The 19,147-nt window shown below is 46.1% G+C and overlaps 1 protein-coding gene across 2 annotated transcripts in view; it reads right to left on the bottom strand.

The window, feature by feature from the left end:
* The window catches only part of Matn2 (matrilin 2), a 118,510-nt gene that overhangs the window by 71,299 nt on the left and 28,064 nt on the right, over positions 1-19,147 (bottom strand). For both annotated transcript variants that reach the window (XM_013012539.1, XM_013012538.1), the window contains exon 3: positions 4,548-5,117. In XM_013012539.1, coding sequence (XP_012867993.1) covers positions 4,548-5,117 — 570 coding nt within the window. The remainder of the gene's footprint in view (positions 1-4,547; positions 5,118-19,147) is intronic.

The following is a 19,147-nucleotide window of genomic DNA, read 5'->3' on the forward strand; positions in this document are numbered from 1 at the left end:
AAAATGAATCCTCACCTGAAGAGGGGACTAGATAGCCAGGTGCCAGTGGCTCATGCCTGTAATCCTAGCTACTCAGGAGGCTGAGATCTGAGGATCGTAGTTCAAAGCCAGCCAGGGCAGGAAAGTCAGGGAGACTCTTATCTCCAATAAACCACTCAGAAAACCAGAAGTGGCACTGTGGTTCAAGTGGTAGAGTGCTAGCCTTGAACTGAAGAGCTCAGGGATAGTGCCCAGGCCCAGAGTTCAAGCCCCATGACTGACAAAAAAGGAGAGAGAGAGAGAGAGAGTAGACTAGATAATGCAGTCATTATATTCAATGTATATTATGTAAAAAGTGAGGGTAGGTGTGAGGGAGGGGAAGAATGGGGGACAATGACGATGGAAGGGGTAACATTGATCAAGATGCCTTGTACTCATAACCTGACATGGAACTGTAAACTCTTTGTACAACTACTTAATAAATTTTTTAAACATTTTAAAGAGAGAGAGCGAGGACTAGAGATTTCCCACCATGTAAAGGAGTAAAATGAGCCAAGATTTGGCATCCTGGTCCTGCAATGCTGGCTGGCTTGCTGGACAAGCCTGCTAAGCTGTGGGAAGGAGCGGTGGTACTGGCTGTAATGTGGACGCTTTGGGAAAGTGCTTAATAGATGTTAGTTATTACGGTCTTCACCGCACTGTGGATAAAGAGGCTCTGGGGCCTCTTCAACCCTTTCAAGATGGTTGATGAGGCTGCCTGGAAGAGCTTGGCACTGCCCCCACAGGCAGCTGTGATTCCCGCAGTAGGGACGGAAGAGTGGCAGGGGAATCATTGCTCGGCCCACACAAGTGAATGGGGTAACACCAATGTTTTTGTATCTGCTTCTAGATTATAACAAAAGATCACAGAGGGGAAAACTGCCAAAGAGCCTTTTTTTTTTTTGCCAGTCCTGGGGTTTGAACTCAGGGTCTAGGCACTGTCCCTGAGCTTCTTTTGTTCAAGGCTAGCACTCTACCACTTGAGCCACAGTACCATTTGTGGCTTTTTCTGTTTATGTGGTCCTGAGGAATCGAACCCAGAGCTCATACATGCTAGGAAAGCCGTTGGCCACTAAGCCACATTCCCAGCCCCAAAGAGCCTTTTGAATTTGCTGCCTTGGCCTGAAGCACCCTGAGAAGTTCTTTTTTCTGCACAAGTCCACGTGCAGCAATGTGGATGGGGATGGTGCTGTTGCTCTTCCGCCTTCTTGTCTACCTTTCCATGTGTCAATAGATCCAAGGTGCTCCTCCATTACAGATTTTCTACTATGCACGAACAAATGGTCCAAAGTGTTATAGAGTCAACTTCTTTTCTTAATGTTTCCAGGAAAGAGGAGCATAAATTCTGCAGAAGTCATTTGAAGTCATAAACCTTAAAACCCTTTGCTGCCTGTCCTCCTGATCGAGGTTTCCAGTTGACTCAGACTGCAGCACAGCACCATAAGAACAGTGCCAGGGAAATGGCCCCAGTGAACACTTTCCAAGTGACATTGCAAGGAAAAGCTTATTTTTTCTTCATGGCATTGATTTTTCAAATAAACCTTTGACTCTTGAGTCAATAGAAAATGGGTCTCTGCTTTTTTGAGGTTAGTTTTGGTAAGTGTGTGTGTGTGTGTGTGTGTGTGTGTGTGTGTGTGCAAGTGAATGAGAGAGAAAGAGAGAGAGGAAGAGGGAGAGGGAGAAAGAAAGTGAGAGAGGGAAGGAAGAAGTGAGGGAGAGAGAGAGAGAGAGAGAGAGAGAGTGAGTGAGAGAGAGTGTATTAGGTCTTGAACTCAGGTCCTGGTGCAGTCCCTGAGCTTTTTTCCCAGGACTGGTACTCCACCATTTAAGCCACAATTCCACTTCTGTCTTTTGGTGATTAGTTGGAGATAAGAGTCTCATGGACTCTCTTGCCCATTCTTTGAACCACAATCCTCAGATCTCAGCCTCCTGAGTAGCTAGGATTACAGGTATAAGCTACTGGCACCGAGTGGCAAGTGGATTTTTTTAAAAAGACACACAAAAGGATGTTCTTTTTCTCTTTTTGCAAGGCCTATGTCGTGTGGGCCTGGGGTTTGTCACATTCTGAGACGTGGTTCTCACAGACCTCAGAGGGGCAGGAAGCCCCTTGTAGCCTGGCTTGACAGCTTGTTCTCCACATACACTCTAAGGAAATACCATCATTTAAAAAGTATCTCTAGCTAGGTGCTGGTGGCTCACACCTATAATTGTAGATACTCAGGAGGCTGAGACCTGAGGATCATGATTCAAAGCCAGCCTGGGAAGAAAAGAGTCAGTGAAATTCTTATCTCCAATTAACCACTCAAAACATGGAAGCAGAGCTGTGGTTCAAAGTGGTAGAGCACTAGCCTTGAGCAAAAGAGCTTAGGGACAGTGCCCAGGCATTGAATTCAAGCCTCATGACCAATACACACACACACACACACACACACACACACACACACACATACACACACACACAATATTTCTGCCAGGTGATGGTGGCTTACACTTGTATTCCTAAATACCCATGAGGCTGAGATGAGATCATAATTCAAAGCCAGCCTGGGCAGGAAAGTCCATGAGACTCTTTATCTCCAATTAATCACCAAAAAGTCAAAAGTGGAACTGTGGTTCAAGTGGTAGAGCACTAGCTTTGAACACAGAAGCACCAGGCCCTGAGATCAAGCCCTATGACTGGCATTAAAAAAAGTATTTCCTTTATTTCCCCATCAAGGACACATGGTAGCTGGAGGATATGCGGGTTACTGAGGTGGGTAAGGCAGGGTGGGACATGGTTTACCGGGTCAGGCTGCCCATAGTCTAGGTGGTAGAATTGAGCATGGAGTCTGAGTTGGCATCCTTGGCCTCTACCCTCCCAGAGAGAGAAGGCAGAAGACAGGAGAAACCAAGTTGACCTGCTGAGAAAAATGGTGGCAGAGCTAGGGTTGAAGGTCACAGGAAGAGTATAGGAAGGAAGGGGGAAACAGCCACATGGACAAAAGGGTTAGAAAGCAAAGGAGAAAAGGAAGAACAGAAAACATAGCTCAAGAGTAGAGAGGGGTCTTCTTTCAGAAGGAGCTGGGGGTGGGCAGAGACACCTGCCATCCTCCGGGGGAGGGGAAAAGGTGTGCCGGGACCACATTCTCATCCTCTCCACACACTGAATCTCTTTGTCAGCTGAGAAAACACTGCTGGCAGTAGTGCCAGCAGCATCTCAGGGCAAAAATATCCCAAAATCCATGCCATCATCTATGGTACACACCGCATTTCATTCCCATCTCCACCCCAGCCCCCAAGCTCCAACTTAGGGAGTGCCAGGAAAGCCTAGCATGCTGCACAAAAACTATCTCTTCTTACTCATTCTGCCTTTTTGCTTTTTTCCAGTATTGGATTTTTTTTCTTTTTTCTTTTTTTTTTTTTGGTCAGTTGTAGGGCTTGACCTCTAGGCCTGAGTACTGTCCTTAAGCTCTTCAGTTCAAGGCAAGCGCTCTACCACTTGAGCCACAGCACCACTTCCGTTTTTTTGGTAGTTAATTGGAGATAAGAGTCTCACAGACTTTCCTGCCTGTCCTGGCTGGCTTTGAACCGTGACCCTCAGAGCTCAGCCTCCTAAGTAGCTAGGATTACAGGAGTGAGCCATTGGCACCCAGCGCCAGTACTGGATTTTGAACTCAGGGTCTGGAGCTTTTTAGGCAGGTGCATAATACTTGAGCCATGTTCCCAGCCCATTTCCCTCCCCTTGCCCCCTCTTAGGTTATTTTTTGTCCATCACTAACCTCAGACTGTGACCCTCCTAACTACACTTCCTGTATAGCTGGGATCACAGATACAGGATCACCACTATGCCTGGCTTATGTCTTGAGATGGAGTCTTAAGGACTTTTTGCTCAGTCAGTCTGGCCTCAAATATTGATCCTCCCAATCTCTACTTTTTTTCGGGGGGCGGGGGGAGGAGGTCCGGTCGTGGGGCCTGAACTCTGGGCCTGGGCGCTGTCCCTCAGCTCTTCAGCTCAAGGCTAGCGCTCTACCACTTGAGCCACAGCCCCACTTTCAGCTTTTTTCTTTTTTCTTATGTGGTGCTGAGGAATGGAACCCAGGGCTTCAGACATGCAAGGCAAGCGCTCTACCACTGAGCCACCTTCCCAGCCCCCCAATCTCTACTTTTTGAGTAGGTGGAATCACATGAGGCCCAGTCCTGTTTTTACCTTTTGAGTCTAACAGTCCTTTCTCTAGGCAAAGTCTTTCTAAGCTCCTTGGTTCTCAAGTTAGTCCGTGGGATTGTCTATACCATTCATGCTCTCAACTCTGCCTCCACTATACTGTTACAACTGAAGTTACCTCACATTCCCATAACTGCATGCTTAATATTCATCTCCTTGGCCAAAGTCTAGGTCCCAAAAGATGGATGCATCTATTGTGGTGTCTGTTGAGTCTCCCCACCCACCATCATCCCCACTTCTGGCACAGCCCCTGGGAGGAGGTAGCACAGAATGATGAATGCATAGATCCTACTGGTGCCCCTCGGTGAGCCACAGAGGCAGGACTTACTGCACAGCTTGTTCTGGAACACGGAGGTCAGCGACTCGATCTGGCTGAAGTTGGCCACCAGGAAGACGTGGTCCTCATGGGGCTCACTCCCAATGGCCTTCAGTGTGTTGAGGTCCACCTGGCCCACCCCAATGGCAAAGATCAGGATGCCTGTGTCCCGAGCCTTTGCGGCCACCTCGGCCACGGAGTCCTGCGGCCTCCCATCTGTCACGATCATGATGACCCGGGGCACGTTCTCCCGCAGGGGCCGGGCCCCCTCTGCCTCGGAGAAGGCAATGTTCAAGGCGTACTGGATGGCCAGCCCCGTCATGGTGCCTGTGGACAGATGCCTCATCCTCTTGACGGCTCGCTCCACCTCTGACTTCCTCTTGAAGGTCTTCAGGGAGAACTCGTTCTTGACCGTGCTGCCGTACTGGAGCAGGCCCACTCGGGTGACATCAGGACCAACGTCCAGGAACTGCAAGATGTCCATGATGAACTCCTTGACCTTCGCATAGTCATAGGTGTTGACGCTGCGGGAGCTGTCAATAATGAAGACCAGGTCTGCACGCTTGTTCTCACAGGAGCTCTCTGGAGAAAGAACAAACAACTGGACATCACAAGAGAGCCAGTACAGCCTGGCTATTGGAAATCCTGAGACTAATGACCATCATTCAAACCTCGATTATTGGGATGGGCAGGGTGGCTCAGGCTTGTAATTCTGGCTTCTATGGAGGCATTGATCCATAGACCAGAAGGGGCAGGGAGTTAACAAGACCTCATATTGACCAAAAAGCTGGACTTGGTGATATATACTCGGAATCACAGTTATCCAAGTAGGGTAACCAGGAGGATTGTAGTCTGAGGACAGCTCCTAGCAAGATTCTATCTGAAAAATGATTAAGTCAAAAAAGGGCAGGAGATCTGGCCTGGAAAACCACTGCTTAACAAGTACAAGGCCCTGGCTTCAAACTCCAGTACTGCTAATTTAAAAACAAAACAAAAAAACTTGAGAATTCCTCCACACGCAGCAAAGTCATCAGAGCATCATGTGCATGGATGGATAAACATGATCCCCAGCTACAAACAAGGTTTATTTTTGCAAGATAAACAAAACATACTAGTTTCCAGAACATCACCAATGTAGTTTCCTTCTCTCTCCCTCCCTTCTTTATTTCCTTATTTCCCTCTTTCTCTTCCTTTTTTCTTTTTCTTTTTGTTCTGATCCTATAACTTGAACTCAGGGCCTGACAATCAACTTTTTTGCTCAAGGCTTACACTCTATCACTTGGGTCACAGCTCTACTTCTGACTTTTTGGTGGTTAATTGAAGATAAGTTCTCATGGAAGCTGGCACTGGTGGTTCATGCCTGTAATCCTAGCTACTCAGGAGGGTGAGATCCGAGGATCACAGTTCAAAGGTAGCCAGGGCAGGAAAGTCTGGGAAACTTATCTCTAATTAATCACCAGAAAACTGCAAGTAGAGGTGTGGCTCAAAGTGGTAGAGCACTAGCCTTGAGCAAAAAAAAGCTCAGGGACAGCACTCAGGCCCTGAGTTCATGAAGCCCCACAAATGACCAAAAAAAAAAAAAAAAGAGTCTCATGGACTTTACTGCCCAGACTGGCTTCAAACTGCAAGCCTCGGATTTCAGTCTCCTTAGTAGCTATGATAATAGGCATGAGCCAAAGGTACTTGGTTTTCTTTCTTTCTTTTCTGGCCTTGTACTTGCTAGACAAGCACTCTCCCACTAAAGCCATGTCCCTGGTCATGTTTGCTTTAGTTTATTTTTTCTGATAGCATTTCTTACTTTTCTCCAGGGCTGGCTTAGGATGCAATCCTTGTACCTCTGTCTCCTGAGAGGCTGGGATTACAGGCATGCCCCATCATGCCTGACCTTACCAATGTAGTTTGCAGGTGAGCAAACCTCTAAAGAGGATCAAAATTTTACCATTTGCCACATGGAATGGCAGGGTACCAAGGAAAATATAAAAGACGTTTAAGGCCCAGTGCCAGTGGCTCATGCTTGTAATCCTAACTACTCAGGAAGCTGAGATTTGAGGCTTGCAGTTCTAAGCCTGCTGGGGAAAGGAGACTTTTATCTCCAATTAATCACAGAAAAAGTTGGAAGTGACTCTGAGGTAGAGCACTAGCCTTGAGCAAAAGGAGCTCAAAAACAGCACTCAGGTCCAGAGTTTAAGCCCCAGGATTGGAAAAAAAAAAAAAAGTTAGATAGGATCCAATGTCAAAGGCTTGTAGTCTATCTGGGAAGATTACCAAATAGGACAGAGAAGGACTAACCAGGATGGAACCACAACTCTGACAGTCAATGGTAGAGAACAGGAATGTCAGTGGCCAAGGGCAAGGAAGTAAGGCAGGAGCTGCTTTGTTTGGATTGAGGAGGAGCACACAGAGAAGAGCCTACAGTGGAGTGGTGGAGTGCCCTGGGCAACAGAGCATGATGACATCTTGCAGCAGAGGTAAAAGCAGGAGCTAAGACAGGAATTCCTTGGGGAAAGGCTAAGCCAATTACAGAAGACCTTTAAATTCAGACTGAGAAATGGGTTCCTGTTGTCCCAGATGCTGGGTGGGTATGGCAACATCTGATTATATACCGCTAGGAAAGCGGCATGGTGTGGTAAGCCATCATCTGGATCCAACACTGGGGATGCATGAATGTGTGCTTAGCTTGTAAGGCCTGGGTTCCATCCCCAGTGCGCGCGCACGCGCACGCACACGCGCACGCGCACGCACACACACACAGTTGTCTGGTGCCATGAAGGCCCATGGCCCCCACCACCGAAGCAATGAGAACTATCGTGGCACCATCTGGTTGAGAGGACTCAAGACTTGACCTGAGAGATGGTAGTGGAAATGGAAGAGCACATCAAAGGACAACTAGCTGTGTCCCCTCCCTCTCCTCCATCACGACGGCCTCGTTACACCTTGAGCAGCACAAAGCTTCTCCTTTTGCTTCCAGGACAAAGACAGCACTGCTAGGATGAGAGGCTCCCGTGGGTGGTGCGGGGCATTCCTATAGTTTGGATGTGGTTGGGTACTCTTCCCCTCTCCCCCACACTGAGGTTGAGATACTGAAATGTCAGCTCCACTGGGAGGCTTTAAGAGAATAGAAGCTTAATCCAACCATGTTGTGGAGAGGTGGGCCTTTAGAATTAGATATGAGGGTACAGCCCCCATGACTGAGCACTGGTGACTTTTTTTAATAAGAGATGTCAGAGGCAGGAGGGGATACATCCACATAGACTCCCTGTTTCTTGCCATTGGATGCTTAGTGCCACCTTGGAACTAAATCTGCCAGAAAGAAAATCATTACCAGATGTTGCTCCTCCACCCTGCCTCAGAACTATGAGCCAGATAAACTTACTTTCTTAATAAAGTTACCCACCCACAGGTATCTCTTTATAGTAGCAGAAAGTACAGTAACATACTGCTTTTAGCTAGGGCTGATCCTCTTTTCCTCACCTTCTCCTCCTCACTCCTAGACTAAATGAGGATTTAGAAAGGATTAGAAAAGTGATCCCAAATGCTGGCTCTAAATCCCAAACACCGAAGCTGCAAGAAAGAAAGACTGGCAGAGAGAGAAAGCCAGAAATGAAACAGTGAAGCCAGTCATAAAAATGAGAAGTGGGAAAGGCTCATGAAGTCATCCTGTCCAGACCAGCTTGCCAGGCTGCAATCACAGGGTGCCAGGACACACACCTCGTCACTGCAATTTCACCAGTTCAACACCATTAGTAGCCAACAGGAAGCCTCCTTCTGTCACTTCCTTCCAGCACTGGGAGCTAGGAAGGTCTCAAGTGAGCTTCTTGACACACAAGACCCATAAATCGCCTGAAAATCTCCAGAAATAAACTGGGCACCAGTGGCTCACGCCTGTAATCCCAGCTACTCAGGAGGCTGAGATCTGAGGATGGCAGTTCAAAGCCAGCCTGGTCAGGAAAGTCCGTGAGACTCCGATCTCCAAGTAAACACGAGAAAACAGGAAGTGGCGCTGTGGCTCAAGATGTAGAGTGCTAGCCTTGAGCTGAAGAGCACAGGGACAGTGTCTGGGCCCAGAGTTCAAGCCCCACGACAGACAAAAAAAAAAAAAAAAAAAATCGGGGGGAGGGGGGAGGCTGGGAAGGAATGGGAAGGGTAAACAAAGGAGGAGGCTGCAATGCTTGGTAAGAAATGTATGCATTATCCTGCCCATGCAATGTAACCCCTCTGTACAGTATGTTCACAAATAAAATAAAATTAAATTAAAAAAAAGATATATATGAAAAAGGAAAAAAAATAAATAAAAAAAATCCAGAAATAAGGTCAACATAAAAGGTAACATTTTGAGGATGAACTATAATCTTCTCCCAGAGCACGTTCATCACAGTAGCCTGAGGGAAAAAAACAAAACAAAACCTATGAGTGTCAGACTCATTGGTGGATGACAAAACAGGCACTGGGACTATGAAAATCGTTTGTAATTCAGAAAAAGAAAAAATATTTGGAAACCAATACTAATAATACCCACTTACTTCACTGAGTCGTTGTAAGAATTTAAGGAAATGATGTGATGGCCGAGTGAAGTGGCCCACTCCCATAATCCTAGCTACTCTGGAGGTTGAAATCAGGAGAACCATAGTTCAAGTAGGCAAATAATTATTCAGCTTCCATCTCAACAAATAAGAAAGGTATAGCAGTATGTGTCTGTTGTTTCAGCTATGTAAGTGGCATAAGTAGGGAGATCACAGTCCAAGGCCACTCTAGGCAGAAAAAAGATGGAAGGAAGGAAGGAAGGAAGGAAGGGAAAATAGATAAAAAATCAAAAGTCAAGAAGTACTAGGGTCATAGCTCAAGTAGTAGAGCATCTGCCTAGCAAGTACAAGACCCCAAGTTCAAACTCCAGTATTGGGAGAAAAAAAAAGTGGTAGTGTTACATGCAGCTTCTCCTCTGCCCACCCTCCAACCTCTAGCTCTATTCCTCAGCCTTCACTGGTACCCAGTCCTCGGCCAGGTAAGAGCATGACCACAGCTTACGGCTGCTCAGTTAGTGCTGTACATAGACACCTGCCCAAGCTGGTGAGGGAACTGAGCCCACCAGAACTCAGCAGCATTGGCTTACCTGAGCCTCAACCCCGGAGGCTGAGACCATCCTAGACCACCTGGAGGAAGTGCATTTCTAGTTTTCATGAAGGAGTCTCTAATCTATCTAGCACTTGGCCCAGGAAGGCAGAGCTAGGTACTCCCAGAACCCAGGCTAGTCCCCCTCCAGACTAGCCCATCCTTCCTGTCTGAACCTTCTCCTAGGATAACCTGCATCAGCGATCTCTGCTTTCAAGAACAGGGACCTCCTGCCACGCAGAAAATACTAATGAAAGAGGGTACACAGAGGACTGAGCTCGGAAACTCTTCCTCTAGACATCTTTGGAAGCAAAAGGTTCTGCTCACACTGAGCTTTTATTATGGGTCATGGTAGCCACATCCCACCAAGCACCACCAACAACTGGAAGAGAAATCTGGAAGGTCAGCATGGAGCTGTGTGCTGGATCAGTCCTCAGCAGCACACAGGGGTAGTTTACAACAGCACAGAGGCTCCCGGGGAGCTGTGCTTCTGTACGGAAATCAATTCCTGGCAGCCAAAGTGACTGGGTTTCCGTCAAGAAAACCTCAGGTCCCTTGAGGGTTCAGAAGCCCGTTTCAGCCTGTTCCTGGAAGGCCTACTTCAATTCTCAAGCTCTCGGGTCACACTGCTGAACTCTGGATGCCTAGGTCTGAGGTGGCACCCCAAAATTTGTTGTTCTAGCAAGTTCCAGGGTGAAGTCAGAAAGCAGAGTCTGAAAATGACTCATCAAGGCAACAAATCTCTGCAAGAAGTTCTAGGAAGTCTTGACCTCGCAGCTCCTGATGGATTTTGCAAGGTGGGGAAAGTAGTATCATTCGACTGTGAATGACATTTAGTCTTCACCAAACATTCATAGAATGAAATAAAATCCCTGGTGGTAAAACAAGGCATGAGGTGGAAAGGTGATGACAACCATGAAGTCCAAAACTTCTAGGGCAGGCACGGGTTCTGTGAGTGCAGCCGTAACTCGGTGGGCCAGAATGAGGAAGCAGAGCCACTTGAAGTCTGGTTCATAGAAGCAAACCTAATAAAAACCTAGGGTTGGAGGGGTTCATATAGAGTCCAAATCACTTTATACAAGGGGGAAACTTTTTTTTTAAGAGATGATTGTATCTCAGCTCATTATAGTCAGACTGTGGGTGGTACCTTTTCCACGGTCGTATGGTAGATGCCCTTAGAAAATTCTCAGTATAGCTAGAATTAGAGAAAGAGCTTTGCAAAAGGCTTGGGAATACTCAGACATGTTTTCAGCTTCTTATACCCTCACAAAGCATGTAAGAGATGTTTCCAGAAAATGGACTCGGGGAGCAGGTTTAGACAAACGGAGAGAGGAAAGGTGGACAAATGCAGTCATAACATTCAACGTATATATGCCAAGACAAAACTAGGGAAACTGAGGGCTTGCATGGGACTGGGAGAGATGGAGGAGAAGGATGGAAGGGGTGACATTGCTCAAGGTGCATCGTCCTCATAAACTGACACGGTGAATTGAAACCCCTTTGTACAAGCATGTAAGGATAATAAAATAAAAACCACCTAAAAGTAAAAGAAAATAGACTCTTCTTCATTGTCTCCTTAGTCTGGGGCAACAACACACAAAGATCTTCCTTTTGGCCCCTTGAAGCAAAGGCTTCCAGCAGCGCTTGTAAGTAGGTGTGTGGATACGTAACAACATACCGTCCCTTCTCTCCAGAGGAATCATCTGGACTCTGTCAACGGTACTTCCGATCCTGTCAGGGTGACATCAAAGTCTAGGCACTGGGAAAACAGTGGCTCTCACCCTTCCGGTATAGGGGGAACCTGAGCCAGGACTACTTTAACAGTTCTACCCCAGCGGGACAACCCTGTGCAACCTCACAGACCTTTCCTCTTCCTGGAGTCCCAGGCTCATCATTACTCGGCATCACTGCTCAAGCTAAACTTAGTATGTGGTGCCATCTGCCTGAGGAAGCCAGTGCAGATTTGGAGTAGGAGGGGAGGTAGATCTCTACAACTAGGGTAAGATAATTTCATCAAGAGAGGCCCTGAAATCCCATGTGAAACTACAACAGAGTCCAACCACTGCCACTTTCTGTCCTTCTATCCAAATGGTCTTTAACAACCTTTCTCTCTCCCTCCCTCCTCTCCCTCCTTCCCCCCTCCCTCCCCCCCCACCTCAGTCAGTCAGTCAGTACTGGAGCTTAAACTCAGCCTGGGTACTGTCCCTGAGCTTCTTTTTGCTCAAGGCTAGCACTCTACCACTTGAGCCACAGCTCTACTTCAGGCTTTTTGGGGGAATGTATTAGAGATAAGAGTTTCATGGACTTTTCTGCCTAGGCTAGCTTCAACTTCCTGAGTAGCTAGGATTGATTATATGTGTAGAGCTACCAGTGCCTGGCTTCTTGTATAAAAGAAGTCTTACACAAAGGGTGTTGGAAAACTCAAAGAGAATATAGTCTTGAGCACTGACTGTGGCCAGACCTTGCTTAGGCCTGGCTTATTCTTCACATGTAACCTCCTACTTCACAGAGGATGACAGTAGTTAAATAAATTGCTCTAGGTCTCCCTCTGCCTGGGAAGCAGAGGAGCTTGGATGTGAACTCATGGTGTGTGTCTGCACTACTGTAAGAGGTTAAGTGCCCATGCTCTTCACCAAGCACTTGTACTGAATATGCAAAGATTTGTCCTCTAATCTTTACACTTTCTGTTCCCAGAATCCTTGAACTGCAGCAGGACTGCACCTGCTCTCTGGGTCAGTTCTTTCCTTTGTCTGTAATCAGAGCCTGAGAGCGATAGCCCAAACTAGCATGCCTCCTGCCAAGAGCTTTTCCCTCACTAAATATCTATTTGTGTTTTTTTAACTTCTCAAAATGATGAAAACAGATGTTAGCCTCTCTGAACAGCAGCAGCCCAGGTGGTTGGGGACTGTTTCTTGTTCACATCCTCACTCACTTGACAAGTATGTGTTGCAAGTTCATTAGGTCTAAGTTCCTGGGAGAGAATAAAGGACAGGCCAGTGTGACAGAGGACAGAGATCTTTGAAGGACTGTGAAGAAGTCTAAGAATGTGGTCTGGGTAATAGGCAAATGGCCAGGGAAGTAATCTCAGAAAATGAGATGCTTCTTATCAGTTCCAGCATAGTTTCCATAAGCATAGTTTCCATAAGTGCTTTGTGGGCACTTACTAAGAGAACCATGAAAAGTTTAATGATATGAGTGGGGTCAGGGGGAAGTAAGTTCCCGGAACAGTGGAAGAGTAAATAGATTAGGAAGAGAGTATGATTAAAGGCCTACAGGCCTACTTGTAGGTAGTGATCATGAGGTTTAAGTGGGAACAGTGATCCAGTCTGGGTGTTTTGTTACAACCACATTCAGCTACCCAGGGATGGAGGAAGGCAGGCAGGGAAAGCTGCATTTAGGGTTATCAAGATGGAGCAGGAAAGGGGTAAATGGCAGAGTGACTACAGTGGCTTCTAATGGTATTAAAGCCAGGAAAGTAGGGAATGGAGAAAGTAGAGAGGGAAGAGGATGGGACAAAGAAAGGCAGGGTTGATGGGTTAAGAGTCCAGAGAAGATGGCAGAATTACTGCAGTTGGAATGCAGAAGGGAGTAACTGGGAAGATGAACTAAGGTTAGGAGAGACTGCACTTACTGCAATTACAGGACAAGATAAAAGAAGTGAATGACTGTGACCAGTGGAGAACAAGAATAGTGGAGAAAAGGATTGAGAGGGGAAAGCTGGAGAAAGTCCAGTGAGCCAAGAGCTTCAGCTGCTCTCACAGCTCGGAATAACCAGAGCATTTAAAAAAAAAAATTACCTAAGCAGCCGGGCACCAGTGGCTCACACCTGTAATCCTAGCTACTCAGGAAGCAGAGATCTGAGGATTGCGGTTCAAAGCCAGCCCAGGCAGGAAAGTCTGTGAGACTCTTATCTCCAATAAACCACTAGAAAATCAGAAGTGGTGCTGTGGCTCAAGAGATAGAGCACTAGCCTTGAGTTGAAGAGCTGAGGGACAGCACCCAGGCTGAATTCAAGCCCCACAATGGATTTTTTTTTAATTACCTAAGTATAACCAGAAATCCTATCAAACAGAATTTAAACATGATTAGATTTTCATAAAGGTGGCTCAGGCTCAGGTGGTAGAAAGCTTGCCCAGCAAGCATGAGTCCTGAGTTCAATCCCCAGCACCAAATACAAATTTTCACAAACCAACGAAAAAATTACCTCATAGCTGGGTGGTAGTAGCTCACGCCTGTAATCCTAACTACTCAGGAGGCTGAGATCTGAGGATCAAGCCAGCCCAGGCAGGAAAGACTATGAGATTCTTAATCTCCAATTAACCACCAGAAAACCAGAAGTGACACTGTGGCTCAAGTGGTAGATCGGGAGCCTTGAGCTGAAGAGCTCAGGGACAGTGCCCAAACCCCACAACCAAAGAAGAAGGAGGAGGAGGAGGAGGAGATAGTGACATGGATTATCCATTATAAGAATTTAAAACTAACATATGGAATATAGGGAAATTGCATTCTCTGAGTATTTGGTATATAGTCTTGTCAAAGAGAGATGGAAGCTAGGTACTGGTGGTTTATACCTGTAATCCCAGCTTTTCAGGAGGCTGAGATCAGAGAATCAATTAACCAGCAAAGTATCAGACTGAGGAAGTTATGGTTCAAGTGGTAGAGCACCAGCAATGAGCAAAATAAGCTGAATGAAAATTGAATCCCTGAGTTCAAGCAGAGAGGGAGGGAGAGAGAGAGAGAGAGAGAGAGAGAGAGAGAGAGAGAGAGAGAGAGAGAGAGAGAGAACAAAGAAACACCATAGTCCTATCCACCATTGTGCTATGAACATGGGCCCACAGTTGTTCCCTGTTCCATGTGCATACTGTGACTGTCAGATTACTTGATTGCTATCTCAGAGGTAATTTGGACTTGCAATTCCCCTGTATTTAGTTCACTTGATTAGGATACCATGAATCTTGGCCAGGCCTGGAAAACCCACAATCAGTTCTTTTCTCTCCAATTCCCTTATTAGTCAGTGGCCAGCTGCTGCATTACATCAATGCCAGACAGTGTACAATGAGCTGAGGAGCTGTGGCTCTCTTTCAACTGGTCATGTCTATTCACATCTTCCAAATGGACCACTGGGGAGCAGCTTGAAAACCCGATCCTATTCTATGAGGGAGACACCCTGGACTATTTCTTGGGTCTAGGACACAATTTAGACTCATTAGCAAATTGTTTCCTTCTCAGAAACACTTTCCAGATGTTCTTCCAAACTTGGCAGGGGTGGGGAGGAGGGCACTTATGGCTCTTTCTGTGTACAATGTGGGAAGAGTCATGAGCGAACGGAGTGACAGAGTCAGGACCTCTAGCCAAAGCACCTATGACAAACAAGCCACCAATGAATCCTGGCCACCAGATGCCAATATGCCCATCTACACAGCCCTCAAGTTCTCACTACCCACAGACTAGAAAGGATTGTAAAAGATACCGATTTGCCATCTAGATGACGCTTGTCAATTATGTCATTAGACTCCAACCTTCTCCTCAATGACCCTTCTTGGACAGAGAGAAAGAGAGACTATCACAGCAAAAGAGACCTTATGGCCACATCCCCTCCAGCATCTGTTATTAGAGTTCTTGATTATAGCCATTCTAACTGGGGTGAGGTGGTATCTCAATGTTGTTTTGATTTGCATTTCTTTTATGGCTAGAGAGGTTGAACATTTCTTCATGCGTCTATTGGCCATTCTTATTTCCTCTTCAGTGAAGTTTCCTTTTAAGTCTTTAGCCCACTTCTTTATCGGGCAGTTGTTTCTTTGAGGATTTGTTGTTGGAGAATTTAATTTTTTGAGTTCTAAGTATATTTTAGATATGAGACCCTAGTCTGTTGTATGCCTAGTGAAGATCTTCTCCCAGTCTGTGGGCTTTCTATTGATCTTGCTAGCTATGTCCTTTGCCATGCAGAAGCTCTGCAATTTCATGCAATCCCATTTGCCCAACCTTTCTTTGATTTGTTGTGTATCTGGGTCTCTATTAAAATTTTGGCCTATGGCCATATAAGATGATGTTAAGTGAAAGAACCCCAAGATAGGGACACAAATAGGTTTTTTTCTTGCTATTGTTTTTAACATATTTATAATGTACTATGTGATTTTTTTGTTTCTTTGGTATGTTCCTCCCCCACGGTATAACCCGTTTTCACTGTATTTGATTCCGGTGCCCTGCACCTTGTATATACATTTCTCTAATTTGGGGAATGGAAGGGAAAAAAACAAAATGTTTAAATAGGGATACAGGATGACCCATTATAACAATGAGATGTACAAGGTACTATGTTGAAAACAAACTTTACGACTTTGTGGGGGGAGGAATAGTTGGGGAGGTAGAGAAGGAAGGGATGGTAGGGGAAAACAAAGGAGGAGGCAACAATGCTCAATAGGAAATGTATTCATTACCTTAATCATGTAACTGTATCCCCTCTGTACAGTATTTTTACAATAAAAAACATATTTTTTTTTAAAAAGGGGGGCTGGAAGGTGGCTCAGTTTGCTTTGCATGCATGAAGCCCTGGGTGTGATTCCTCAGCACCACATAAGCAGAAAAGGCCAGAAGTGGCGCTGTGGCTCAACTGGTAGAGCACTAGCCTTGCGCTGAAGAGCTGAGGGACAGCGCCTAGGTCCAGAGTTCAGGCCCCATGACCAACCAAAAGAGAGAGAGAGAGAGAGAGGGAGGGAGAGAGAGAGAGGGAGAGAGAGAGAGAGAGGGAGAGGGAGAGGGAGAGATAGAGAGAGAGGGGGGGAGAGAGAGAGAGAAAGGGAGGGAGAGAGAGAGAGAGAGAGAGACCTTAGTCTTCCTCTCTTCATACTAGAACTTTCCTATGAATGAGTATTTTGGTGTCATTGATCTGAGTCACAACAGCTGGATCCGAAAGGTGCAACGTTCCCAGGACAAATAAGCCTCTGGAAGCTGCTTCAACAAAGCTACTATCCTGAAGTCACTGGCTCAGAGGACAATGAACTCAGGAACTCTTTAGCCTTCTGGACCAGCCCACCATTCCCTGGCTCCTGACATATACCCTGCCACACCTGCCACACCTGTCTGCCGGCAGCTTCCTGGCTACCATCTTCCCAGCTGCCTTTTCTGCTGAACCCTCAGCTCTGTGGTTAGCATCTTTCTTAGTGCTTTATTCATCCTCATTCCATTGAAGCATGGTGTGGGCTGTATGTAGAAGGTGGTGAATTGAAGGCACCATGGACAAAAGATAATACTTGGAGTTGCAAGGGGCGTTGACATGCAGAAGACACAACTCTGATCCCAGGAAGCTCACAGTGCTCACATATACAGATAATTGCACAGCAAGACAGAGTGACACAAACTATCATTCAATTCGCATAATACATGTTTTCCCAAAGAGCCTAATGCTAGATTACAAGGAACAATCACTACAGACTGTCCTTAGGAGTGACAAATGTGGAGACTTATTTCAAGAGCCAAGACAAATACACACCCAGGTACGGGCATGTTCTCTACTCTGGACCCTCTGCTGAGGATAAGAGTAAGAATGTATTACAAGAGTGACCTGAGGTCAGTGGTCTTCTCTCCCTCCCTCCCTCCCTCTTCCCCCATTCCTATAATTCCTACTTGGAATAACTGGCTAAGGAAGAAGAGAAGGTAGAAGGTGGCTGGGGAAAAGCTCCCTGATCTGCCAAACACCGCAGTTTCCTTCTCTCGGCTTCAGGTATTTCCTGCCTCAGGCCCTGTATCCTAGTACAAAAGGTTTGATACCAATCAAGGTGCATAGTCTATGGCTTCTTTCAAGAATACCAACATGTAGTCTGAATGCCAGCCTTCAAGAAGTTCTTTCTTCCTACAAGTAGAACCCAAGTTCACAGACTAGACTGGGCTTTGGTTTTGCCTAATTTGTTGTGTATGTACTTGAGCTAGCTAAGTTAAGGAAGTATGCCAAAGGACGGAGGTCCTGGAGAGACCCCCTGAATGGATTCTTTCACAATAGGAAGTCTATACAAAATTTGCTTGGCAATGTCTTGCGTTTTTGTTGTTGTTGCCTCAAGAGATTCTGGTGAATGGGGCAGCATCTCTGGGTAGCAGACAGGTGCCAGAGAGATCCTGGGCGGACACAAAGTCAAATTTCAGTTGTCCCTGCTGGTTGTCATAAATTCCTTCAGCCACACAGCTCTCTAGGGCCCTTGGAGAGAGTGTAGTATCAGGCCAGAAAAAAAAATGGAAAAAGAAAAAAAATTAAATATTTTTCCTAAAATATGCCACATCACCGCAGTCTCCTCTAGTAACTGTTACATGAGCTGAAAGAAAAGAGGCATCGTATGAGGTTTAGCAACTCTGGTTTCCAGAACCCTGGACAATTTTCTTTACAAGAGAGCCAAAAGAGAAAGCTGCCCCGATTTAGCCCTGGAGAAAACAGTTTGCAATGGATTTAATTTCCTTGCAAGGTAAAGCAGTTTGCTCAAGTCTCACTGGGAAAAAAAAGTGCCTCATGTCCTCTCTCAAGAGTTTGCTGTAGGGGCTGGGAAGGTGGCTCAGTGGTAGAGTGCTTGCTTGCCTTGCATGCATGAGGCCCTCGGTTAGATTCCTCAGCACCACATAAGCAAAAAGAAAAAAGCCGGAAGTGGCGCTGTGGCTCAAGTGGTAGAGCGCTAGCCTTGAGCTGAAGAGCTGAGGGATAGCACCCAGGCCCAGAGTTCAGGCCCCACGACCGGACCCAAAAACAAAATTTAAAAAAAAAAAAAAGAGTTTGCTGTACTAACAGGCTTTCTTAATTGATATAGTAGAAATAAGCCCTGGAATATTCTATGGTTTCAAAACCTTTTTTTAAAAAAATACATAAGCTGAATGAATCCATACAGAAAATATTTAATATTGTCTATCAAATCCTCTATTTTGTTTGCTTTCTGAAATTGAGATGTGGCGCGTGTGCGCACACGTGCGCACACATACACACACACACACACACGCACAACACCCTATCCCCACACATGAGACAGTCCAGAAGGTACTGGAAACAATTAGGTGAGGTCTTCCCTCTGCAAGGTAAGAAGCAGCATAGGCAAGTGGCATCTGACCCACAGTGTTTGAACTTAAGAAGATGAGTCAATTAAGTGATTGCTTCATCTACCTTCTGAGAGTTTGGCAAACAGAAGCCAGGGACCGAGCAGAGATTATGAACAGGAATGCAAGGTTACAAGGTGAGAGCCAGAGATGCCTCCAAAGATGCTGGCTAGATGCAGAGTTGGCATCACTTCTCTGCAAGGAGGGGCGCAGGTATGCACAGAGGTGACTTCAAAATGGCACGCACCACAGCCTTGTACCAGCAAAGGCAAGGTATGTCTGCAGAGACACTTTTCCCTCCCTTTCCCTTTGGTTGAGTTACGCAAATATTGTATTTGCCAAATACCCCTCTTTGTGCTAGATATTGGGAACACAGAATGGGAACTAGTTTTAGCCAAGGAGGAGGTTACAGCCTTATGGAAGAGACACATTCGGAATAA

This window comes from Dipodomys ordii, unplaced genomic scaffold, assembly GCF_000151885.1.
Source record: "Dipodomys ordii isolate 6190 unplaced genomic scaffold, Dord_2.0 Scaffold17, whole genome shotgun sequence".
Taxonomy (NCBI): domain Eukaryota; kingdom Metazoa; phylum Chordata; class Mammalia; order Rodentia; family Heteromyidae; genus Dipodomys; species Dipodomys ordii.